Source organism: Carassius carassius, chromosome 20 (genome assembly GCF_963082965.1).
Source record: "Carassius carassius chromosome 20, fCarCar2.1, whole genome shotgun sequence".
In the NCBI taxonomy this organism is placed as follows: Eukaryota; Metazoa; Chordata; class Actinopteri; order Cypriniformes; family Cyprinidae; genus Carassius; species Carassius carassius.
The window spans coordinates 713,648-725,785 of record NC_081774.1 but is presented as its reverse complement, the minus strand read 5'-3'; the positions used below and the strand labels follow the sequence as shown (position 1 = coordinate 725,785).

The following is a 12,138-nucleotide window of genomic DNA, read 5'->3' as shown; positions in this document are numbered from 1 at the left end:
TCTCTCGCGCGCCCGTACAGTTAATGAATAACGGATCAACTACGACAGCCTACATCGCACATCCTGCAATGTGACTATCGCGGATTCGTACATCGCGATATCGATGCTTAAACGACACATCGTGCAGCCCTAACACACACACACACATATATATATATATATACACACACACACATATATATATATACACACACACACATATATATACACACACACACAAGCACACACACACACCGTATTTATAATATCAGTGTTATTTTAGTATCATTGAGATACTTTTAGAATATTAATATATACTAAAAAAAGATGTATATACATATAGCTATATTTATATAGCAGTATAACTGAGGTACTAGCAGATTAAATCTGAATGAGCGTGTTGGGTTGGAGGGGGTGTGGTTTGTGATTTATTCATTGACTGATAATGTAGGGCTGAAGGGTTGCTGGACTCCATCTGTCTGCGTGTGACCTCGACTGGCTGAGGTGCAGCATTTATGGCTTTAAGACTGGCCACAAACAACAAATCGCCCCATTATAGATGCCTAAGTGCTAATTAGTTCAAAAGCAACCCCCACCCGGCTGTAGAGCCCAGCGTTTGGATTAACCCCCCTCCAAATCCCAGCGTGACCTAAACCTGCTCAGGACAGCAGGCAATGCACGGGTTTGTGTGCTCAAGTGTGGCTAAACTTCAGACGCTGATGACCTGCAGCGGAAATGAGGTCAGATTTGATGTAACACACAACAAAAACAAAGAAACCACACCTCATCTATGAAAATATGATCTGGGATTATAAAAACCCACCTCCTAATAGCCTAAATGAAAGCAGCTGGTATCAAAAGTGATGTGAAATTTTGCTGGTAAATGTTCTGAACTCACCGTCGATCTCTAAGTTGTACATGCTGTCGTGTTCAGGGTAGTGACTCTGAGGACCGTCTCCATACAGCTGACACACAAAAACACACAAGAATTCATTACGAAAGTCATGATCAGCAGCACTGAGAAGTCATCACATCATGAACTATCAAGATTAAAGAAAGATAACATTCTGAACTTCCCCTTTAGTGACCTCACGACACTTTACTGGAAGGAAAATTATTTTAATTCAATGCATAATATAATTTTACGCTCCTTTAAATTATAAAAAAATTTAAACGAAAAATGAAAATTAAATACAAAATTTAAAATGTAAATTTAAAATTAAAAAATGTAAATGAAAATTAAACAGGTAGCCTAGTGCATCCCAAATTTTTCAACATGAACATTTTAATATAACATTATAGTCATGGCCTTTAGAAAAATGTGTTTTTGAGGAGGTGGGTAGTGCACAATAGGCCCCTGTAGCGCGGCCTAAGTTTTGTTCTTAATGGCATTTTTTTTCCCTTACATTACTTTTATACTTTAAGTAGTTTTATAAACTTTTACTTTAGTAAAAAGCGTTGATACTTCAACTTCTACAAAAGTCTTTTTAAACCCTAGTATCTATACTTCTACTCGAGTAATGAATGTGAATACTTTTGACACCGCTGGTCATGAAAAATGTTGTCACCTTGACTGAAATTACATCCTCCTTGTTTATGAGCAAAATAGGTCACGGAGAGAATAGGGCGCATCATTAACACACGTGAAACGTCTCTAACATTCATGAACTCTGACAGGTGAGAGATCAGCGCTAGACTAACTACAGCGGCTAATCTGACCGACTGACCTACAAACACACGTCTGCTGACCTTCCCATCTACAGCTTTACACTAACATCCTGAAGAGGAGCAGATATCAGGTTCCTTTCCTTTAGAGATTAAGGTCTGATGGGAACAGCAAACATGAACACACAGCAGAGACGAACTGTCCTCCAGCGAGTGAATGTACATGTGTGTGTGTGTTCGTACCCGTGCGGCGAATGCAGGACCGTTCGCTTCTCCTGAAGCCCAAGAGCCGGAGCCACTTCTTTCATCTAAACCTGAAAAACAAGCAAACATTATCAATTCTAGGTATGCACGGTTTTAGAAATGTCGGAAATTATGAATGTGGCATTATAATGTATACCGTTTTATGTACACTAATGTTCAAAAACATGATTTTAATCTGCATTTGTTTGTTCAGAAACAGTAAAATTCTAAAATATTATTAGAGATTAAAAAAACAACTTTCAATGTGAATGTATTGTAAGCTGTAATTTATTTCTGTGCTGTATTTTCAGCATCGTTCCTCCAGTCTTCAGATCTTCAGAAATCAGAATAATGATCAAGAAACATTTCTGATTATCAATGTTGAAAACCATTCATGTGTTTTGTCGAAAATGTGATGCATTTTATTTTTCAGGATTCACAGATGATTAGAAAGTTCAAAAGAACAACATTTATTTGAAATAGAAATCTTGTGACACAAATGCACTTCTAATAAATGTAATGCATCCTTGTGAGTGGTGTGCATGCACGACTAGTAAACTAATAGGTCTAAACCAAACCCTGCGTACTTAAAGTCGACGAGACGAGCTTGTTAAGCCTCTTACACACGAGGTTGTTCAGACACAACAGATTTTGTTTGTTAAATCGTTCTCGTAATGTGTCTGTCTCACCAGCTGATGTGTGATCTGACCGGTCAAGAAAACCTCAAAAGGTTTCGAAACCCACGAATGCCAGCGACCCGAAATCACAAAAGCTGGAAAGACGCAGAACGGAAGAATTTTAAAGATCGACGGTGCAGAAATTTCCCAAAAACCGTCTCCCCCTTTAATTCTCTGGCGAGAAGCAGCTTAATTGTGCGCTGATTTGCATAATTGCACATATTAATGAGGTCTCTGCTAATGCATATTCATAAGTTTTGTTTTGTTGTCTAATTAGAAAGGGGGAAGTGGGGACTGATCATGACAGCGCTGGAGACGGAGCGGAACAGAAGTACAGCGGACGAGTGAATTACGACTCGAGAGCCATTGGTGTGAAACTGCATGGGACGAGTGCACACTCCACCGACGGAGCACAACCAGCAAAACAGGAAGAATTACTCAAGCTCTGCTGAGACGAGCTGCTCACTGCAAACAATGAGACGGAAATTCATTACGAACGGCATTTTTAACAATGACTGGACTTCCTGTGGACGGCTCGGACTCCTACTGAGACGCCATCCGCAAATACACATTCATATAATGCGGTCAAAATGAAAAAATAGTTAAAAAAAATATTTATAAAGGGTACAAAACACATTTAATCATAAACTGGTATGACGTGTGAATTAGTGTGACGTATGAACAATCAAAATGCAGAAATAAGGATTTAAATATCAATATTAACTATTTTATTTATATTTGTATATTAAATATATTTGTATTATATATGTAAATATTTATAAAAATATATACTGTATGAGTGTGTACTTATAGACAATCCACACATTATGTAAACAAAAACTTTTTTTTTGGATGCGATTAATCTTGATTAATAATTTGACAGCACTAATATTAACCAATATGCTTCACAAATAAATACAAATAAATAAAATGCATTATTAAATTATCAATAGTAGCTTATAATCTAATAGTAACAAAATTGCAATAAAAATTGTACAAATATTTTTACAGATCTATATATTTTATAGCACTAATATTAACCAATATGCTTAAAAAAAATTAATAAATAAAATGCAAAAAAAAAAAAAACTTTGGTTAATGTTCCCAATATATAAAAATAGGCTGTTCAACATCAATATTGCCTAATCTTGATCCAAAAAGTGTTAAATTATTTACAACCTTCATAAATAATTCATTTAGAGATCACCAAACTATATTACTGTCAGTTATATATTAATATTGGCTAATATATATATATATATATATATATATATATATATATATATATATATATATATATAAACAAACAATACTAATTGATATACTGCAAAAAAAAGATTAAATTATATGTTATTAAATTAGATTAAGTGAATGCTCGTTAATGGATAATTTAAATATAAAAACAGGCAGTTAAATATCAATATTAGCTTATATATGCAATATTATCTGATATGCAATAAAAATAAAGATCAAGTGCATTAAATTATCAGATTAACTGTAAAAGCGATCAAGTGTTCAAAATGTAAAACAGGCCATTAAACATCAATATTATGATATATATATCATATACCACTATCTTAAAATAATAAAACCTAAAGTAGTATACTACTGGACATCCCTAGATAGGATGCTGTCTATGTAGGGAATGAAAGGCAAGGCAGCTCACTAGTTGTGGTTAATGTTAAGCAAGAGGATAACACTTCATAACATGAACAGATGAATAATTCACAAATACACTAATAATGTATATTAATACCAGCCAGTCTGGTCAATTGTGATCCCGATCATGAGAGTTGAGGTACAGGGAAGTGAGATTGATATTTACAGCGATCCGTGGCGGGTGGGAGAGAAAGACAGAGATGAAAGACAGCTAATACTGTGAAATACAGCACGAGAAACAACAGGAGGGTGATGACATATCAGCACAGTATGAAAAAACCCCTCAAAAATAGAGGTGATCCATATTCATAAGCGCACTCAATATTCACTTCAATTAACAGAACTGATTAGTGGGTGGAAAAGTGAGAAATTCATTCAGAAAAAAGGCTCTTTTCCTCTCCAGGAAGCCAGAAAAACTCTTTAGATTAAAAGCGAATGGTTGGAGTTATGAGACATTCCCCTCCGCAGCTGAATAAACAAAACTTTACTCCGTGGGCTAATAAAAAGTGTGTTTGGGCGTCTAATGACTCCAGCTGATCCACAGAGGCCAGAGACCTCTCCAAAACACAGCCACGCTTTATGTACACCGCAAACAGGTAGAGTTCAGAACGGGAAAAGAGCTATCAAACAAATCAGATCAAAGTTTAGGAATGATGCTGTGTTATGTTTGTCTAAGTTCCAGCTCCGCTTACTCAGTCTGTTAAAACCCTCCTAAAGGAGGTCAGACACACGGAGGAAAAGCAGGGGTTGGGACCTGATGTGAAACGAGTGACTTCTTTTAATCTGAGGAATCATTATTTTAACCAAATGGTCACCGTACCCAAGTGAACTCAAAATGTTTAAATCGGAAAAAAAAAAAAAAAAAAAAACGGTGAAAATCAAGACATGTTTTGAAACTTAACACGATGCAAAAAATAAAATCTGTAAATTAAAAAAAAAAATTAAATATAAGACATGTTTTGAAACTTGACGCAAATGCAAAAAAATAAATAAATAAATATTCATAAATATATATTTTTTTAAATGGTCACCGTACCCAAGTGAACTCAATCTGTTTAAATTGGGGGGGGGAAATCAAGATAATTAAACAAGATAATATAACATTAAATAGTATTATAAGATAATATTAAATTCAAATAATGGTAATTAAAACTGTAATTAAAACTGGCATTGAAAAAATAATACATTTATATTATGAATTGGTAAAATTAGAGGTCTAAAAATTTGTGTAAGAAATTTTTTTTTATAAAAATTTAAAAATCTTTTCAATTAATTAAATGTACATAATTAAAACAAGATCTAGAAATATTAACACACTTTTAGGAAAAAAATACAACATTTTTTTAAATGCATTTTACAGGCCCTTAGCAAGTGTAGACCGGCATTTTGAGTTGATTAAATCAGAAAATGTTTCAATTAAATAAAAAATTACAAAAAAAGAACCCTCTTATTAAATATTAAAGGATTTAGTTAACCTGGATGTCATGTGACCATTAGCCAATATCAGATAATCGTGAACGATTGAAAATCGACAAGTAAACATTTCAAGTAAACACTTTTCAAGGAACTTCAAGTAATATTTGAGGTCAATGCGTTCAAGTGACAAAAACATTAAAGAAACCTTGGACTACATTGACTTAAACAGCAATATCAGCCGTAAGCGTTTTTAAAGCATGTAAAACGGCAGGCAAGAACGGTCAAACCTTTAATGAAAAAAATTTATATGGGTGGATTTTATATCAAAGAAATCTAGACATTAAGGATAGGTTGTAGCTCTTGATTTATGAGCAGATGAATCATGGTTATATTGTGTCATCCTGAGCTCTAAACACGTTAAATCACACGAAACAAGAGGCGTTAGAAAAGAGTTTGTGTCCCGAGGGGATCGTGAGCGAGTCGGTGAGCTCACAGTGACTCAGGACACACACACACACACACTCACACAGCAGAGCTATAATTATGAGCAGAGAAACGCCGAGCCGAACGAGTCACGACTACAAGGGTCCCAGACACACAAACACATCAAAACATCACGCTCAAGCTGAAACAAACACCATTTATTACTACATCTCACTCCGTGTGACTCACACGCTCATCTCAGGTTAGTTTTATTCAGTCTGCATACTGAAAGTCTTAGGGACGGGTGCTGTAACGAATATATTTCCAATATGTGAGAGGATTTACAGGATAAAAGATCAAGAAGTGACGTTTCACAAACGAATTTCGGGAGGAGTGTGCACGGATAATTAACACGGCCAGTTCATCATCATCAGCAATTACACTGTTTACCAATCAGCTCGAGAAAACGCTATAAATAATCAAGTACATCCTACCTTCGTTATCTCTCGACTTTCAGAATTCGGTTCGCGCAGTTTGCCATCTCATCACAGACCCAATTTTCCATCCAACGAAGAGATCTAACGTTAGACCGGGGATTTTTTCAGATCTGCTGCAATTCGCCGGCCCCGAGATCACTCCTATCCCGCCTAACACAGCCGCCGAGCATCAAGCATCATCGCGACACCTGCTCTTCTCAAACAGCCACACGCTGTGGCCAACAGACCGTGCAAAGCCCCGAGCTCGCCTCGCTCGACATCACCAGAGAAGTAATGGGGCCGCGCCCCAGATCTCACCGAAGCAAAGCCTCACTCACTTCTTGCCGCGGCTCAGCCCTTCACCGCGGCCTTTCCGGCAGCAACGCAGTTCGAGGCTGCCTCCACTAGTAGCGCAGACCATGTGTTGCAAATTAATATTTTCAGGCGTAGCTGCTAAAATGCAGGTTTCGCTGCTAAAGTTTGTTAAACGATGTTATGACATAATTCTGTCCGATGTCGATGCCATTTTTTCATGAAGCCAACAAGGCATTTTTTCCAGAGTTGTTATCCACACCGAAATGTCTGAAACCATTAACGCTACACCTGCCTTGCCGTGCATGTCCAAACCTCACTCAGATGATACAGACATAAGTTTCATTAAATTTTCTGGCAGGATCAATTTATTTTTGGAAATATTTCACTAGAGCTGAAACAACAAATCGATTTAAACGATTAAAATCGATTATTAAAATAGTTGTCAACTAATTTAGTCATCGATTCGTTGCTAAATAACTTTTATTTGCCGTAAGCGGCTCATTTCGTGCATATTTCAAATCTGCGGTGACCAAAGTGCGGCAGTAATGAGCCACCGGAGGTTTTACTCAGCCAGTACAACAGGAGAAGTAGCGAATAGCCAATAGCTGGCCTTGTTTTATGTCACGTGCTTCCCGAACAGCGTCTCTGCAGCCATAGACATCATATGATGTCTATGTCTGCAGCATTCAGCGTGATGTGGGAGTACTTTACATTGAGCCTTTAAAAAAAGAAGAGTAACCTGTAAACTCTGCACTACTGCACTGTTTAAGGGGACGTTCACATATCGCGTCTTTTGCGCGCTCAAGTTCGTTATTTCCAACACCGCACTGCATCGAGTTAAAAACATTTCAACTTTTCAGAATGCAGCAACCGCACCGCGGGTCATGTGACAAGAACTAACCAATCAGCTTCATCCTTTCCCGTAACAACGTTAAAAGCTCAGTCAAGATGAAAGGAACAGCTGATCATAGTTGTATATGGATTTCCATTTTGAAATAAATTTAGTAGCAGAGCTACTGCAAGCGATTTTTTGAGCTGCAAATCCATTTATCCTTTGCTGAAATTTCCGCATCTTCAAGGAGAGAGCACGTCATGGTTGCTTAGCAAAGGCAGACGCCTCAGGGGCGCTTCTGTCCGAGCGCTTTGGAAAGAAGGAGAAAGCGGTGTGCCTAGCGTTTTCCACGCGTTTTTAGGCGCGATTAGTGAACGGCCCCTAAGACTTTCATTTGTGCAGATTCTCCAGTACAATGTTGTTTGCAAATGTTTAGTCATAAAAGCTGATAACATTGCTTTTTAACAGTTAACATTTAAAGCTTTACAAACATGTTCTGTGATCAGTTTGTCGTTTAGTGAAGTGAAGTGACGTGACATTCAGCCAAGTATGGTGACCCATACTCAGAATTTGTGCTCTGCATTTAACCCATCCGAAATGCACACACACAGAGCAGTGAACACACACACACACACTGTGAGCACACACCCGGAGCAGTGGGCAGCCATTTATGCTGCGGCGCCCGGGGAACAGTTGGTGGGTTTGATGCCTTGCTCAAGGGCACCTAAGTCGTGGTATTGAAGGTGGAGAGAGAACTGTACATGCACTCCCCCCACCCACAATTCCTGCCAGCCCGGGACTCGAACTCACAACCTTTCGATTGGGAGTCCGACTCTCTAACCATTAGGCCACGACTTCCCTAAACCAGTACCAGTTCAAAATTCAGTCGTGCAGCCTAATTATGACTGAATGAGAGAGGTAAATGTAGATATTTGAAATGCACTTTTTTTCTAAGTATTATTCACTGCTCTTTTTCACACAGCAGGTTTTTTGTGTGTGTCCTATTTTTTTTTCTGGACAACCTTCTGATGGATTTTACTTTAAATTGTGAGTTCCATTCAGGTTTCATGCCATTGACACTTTTTTTGAAGGATTGTTTACAATTTCACAGCAAAAGCTATAAAGCTTTTTCCCAGTAAATAATAAAATACAATGCACTGCAATTTTATTCTGTTTTATCCTTATTCTTCGTGAAAATATGTTCTGAAAGATTCCTTAATAAGCTTTGTTCGGGATGTTAAACTACTTTAGGAGCTCTAAGGACTGCCCTGGTGAAAACATTATTTGAAATCTCCTTGTGAAATTTGCTAGAGTATGGGTCAGTGTTCTGATTGCAGAAGAGTTCAACAAAGGATTACTAACACAATAAAACAACTCCAGGTATATTTTTGATGAGGATATGACAGTGCAAAATGGTTAAAATCTCTTAAATCTATGCTGAATGATAAAGACCATTTATTAATAATTTACTTGGGGAAAAAATGGAAAAAACTAAAATATAAGTACATAAACCGATTAATCGTAAAAATAATCGACAGATTAATCGATTATCAAAATAATCGTTAGTTGCAGCCCTATATTTCACCATTTACTGGCGCGATCACTCAGAATTGATCTAAAATGCAACTGCCCTCGTGTTTTCCGCAGGACAGCAATCGTGAGTAAATTTTCTGTTGTCTTTTAGGACTGTAATATGAAAAGCATGCAAAATAATTTTTAGAAACCATGTGAAAGTGAATAGCACATAACTGCAAGTTAACTGCTATAAAAATGTCTATTGGTAGAATGTGTTACAAGACTAAACATGCTTCGTTTTCAAAGCCTCTGTTTCTACAGTCCATACAACAACGTGAAAACAGCATCTTCAAATTTATCCACTCTGGAGAGCATTCAAAGGCTGGAAGGCCAAAACGAGAGGGAAATATGTTTTTCAACAGGAACATATTAATGTGGACAAGGCTCGAGGAATTGTCTAATGTTACTTATCCCTCTACTTTCCCGTAGCCAACATCTACAGCAGCCGAAGCAAGCATAAGCTGCTTTTACTGGCAACACTGGCCTGCACATCCCAGTATTTGCATCCTGTTACTTTTAACCCCCCCTTTTTCTTTTTTAGTGTCTCAAGTAGCAGACATTAGCATAAGGTTGCCTCTGCTAGCAGTGCAGGCTACTCAGGTTCAAGACATCACAAACCCCCAACCCATTCGCATGGCCTACAGCTACAGCATCTGAAGCAAACGTGAGGCTGCCTCCATTTGTAAAAATGCCCACAACTCTTCCGCTCCCTCATGCTATTAATAAACCATTTTCTTCTCAGCGGCCTCCAGCTCCTGTAGTAAACACTAGCGTAAGGCTGCCTCCGGTAGTAGTGCAGGTTGCACATAGGTTCTTCAGGATTCCCTTCCTGCGATCAACAACACGTGAAGCAAGTGCGAAGCTGCTTCCACTTGCAACCCAGACCCTTATTTTCTTCCTGCTGCTACTTACCTCCTTTTTCCTTTTCAGTGGCCTCCAGCTCCCGTAACAGACGATAACGCGAGCATGCCTCCGATAGCGGTGCAGACCCATCCACAACCCCTTTCTTGACAACCCTCTCCCCTACTCATGGCCTGCAGCCCCACAGTCTAACCCCAATGCGACATTGCCTCTCATATTGGCGCAGGCCCCTTTACCCGCCGTTCACCTCCTCTTTCCCCCTCTTTTCATCCACTTCTGAGGCCGTCCCAAGCGTGAGCACGTCTCCGCAGGCGGCTCCAGCAGCTATCTTTCCTCCTCCTCTCTTGCTCCCCCTTCCTACTCTATGTTCCGCCCTACCCATCCCTCCGAACAACCTTGGCTCAGGCCCCGTTGTCCGCCATTCCCCTCCTTTCCCCTCTCTCTTCCACTCCCAGAGCTGTCCCAAGCGTGAGCATTCCTCCGCTAATGGCACAGGCCCCAATGCCCGCCATTTACCCTCTCTTTATTCCACTACCAGAACCGTCCCAAGCGTAAGCATATCTCCACATGCGGCTCCAGCAGCTATCTTTCCTCCTCCTCTCATGCTCCTCATTACTTCTCTGTTCCGCCATACCCTAATGTCTCCATATAAAAGATCACCGAACCCTCATCAGCCAACCCCCTTAACGCCAGTCCATCCCTGTTCACTCAAACTCGTGACCCACCATAACTAACCCTCTTTAAAGATCCTCTTATCCATCCATAATAGCCCATCCTCACTCCAGCATCCCAGCAGTGCCTGCTCCTGCAGGAGCCTCTATCTGTTTTTCTCCACTGCCACAGCAGTGTTTGCTCCAGCAGGAGCGTCCATCTGTATTTCCCCGCTGCCGCAGTAGTGCCCGCTCCCGCAGGAGTTGGGCGATATGGCCATTTTTCTAATCGTCATATCGTCAGCCTGTAAGATCGACAATGCACGATATTATCATGCATGGGTGGAGCTAAACCCTTTGTTCTTGACAAATCATAACTATTGGATGTTTTAAAACCGCGCAGGTGCGCGAGAGAGAGCCTATGGAATCACCAATAATCAAAAGCCGCCGCCCCCTCCATCGGTTTCGGAGGATTTCACCAAAATCACTGGTCCGCTTCTACATGGCCCTCCCAGCCGTTAGATTTTCCCCAGCCATTAATATCCTCACCCCTTTTTTGAGCTATATCATCTTGTCCTGGCAGCCTTTCTGTGGGGAAAAGAATGGTCCAGCATCGTTATTCACTGCGATAACGAGGCTTCTGTACATTGAATTAATAATGGCCGTTCTCATTCACCCACCTTAATGCCCTTTCAAAGACGTTTAATCTGGATCTCCGCTAACGATCAGTTCATCATAACCTCAAAACACATTCCTGAGGCAAGTTTTGCCTTTCAGAAATTCAGGCTGTTGGCACCGCAGGCGGAACCACTCCCAACCCCAGTACCTCCTTATTCAGAACTAATATTCCTCTGAATCATCCTCTGAAACCCCTTCTTGAAACTTCAAGAGATTCTATTATCCAAGCCATTTCCTCAAGTACCCTGCAATCATACTTAACAGCATGGATATGTTTTAAAGCATTCCATTCTGCCTATAATCTGCCGTTCCCCGATTCTTCCCTGCTCTCTATCACTTCATTTATTTCCCACCTCAACGCTAACAACTCATATTCGGTTCATCCTCACCCCTAATAGCCAATTCACAGACCTCCCTTCTGAAAGGCATTCAAAGAGCCCACCCCATGCACCCAGACACCAGGCAGCCCATAACCTTTGAAATCCTGACTAAATGCATTTCCACGCTCCGCAAAGGTTACCGTTCCGTCCACACCGCTCGTACGCTAGATGCCATGTTTATCCTAGCCTTCTTCGGCTTTCTCAGACGCTAAGAGCTCACTACCACTTCCAGCTTTAAACCGAACATCCACCCCACCATTTCTGATCCAGCAGTCCTGGACGATGAAGCCATGTCATTTCATATAAAGC

General features: G+C 39.8%; 1 protein-coding gene across 1 annotated transcript in view; it reads right to left on the bottom strand.

The window, feature by feature from the left end:
- The window catches only part of LOC132095958 (transcription factor E2-alpha-like), a 49,124-nt gene that overhangs the window by 27,455 nt on the left and 9,531 nt on the right, over positions 1 to 12,138 (bottom strand). The window contains exons 4-5 of the mRNA XM_059501051.1: positions 1,888 to 1,958; positions 878 to 944 (exon numbers count right to left, since the gene is read on the bottom strand). Of these exons, the coding sequence (XP_059357034.1) occupies positions 878 to 944; positions 1,888 to 1,958 (138 nt within the window). The remainder of the gene's footprint in view (positions 1 to 877; positions 945 to 1,887; positions 1,959 to 12,138) is intronic.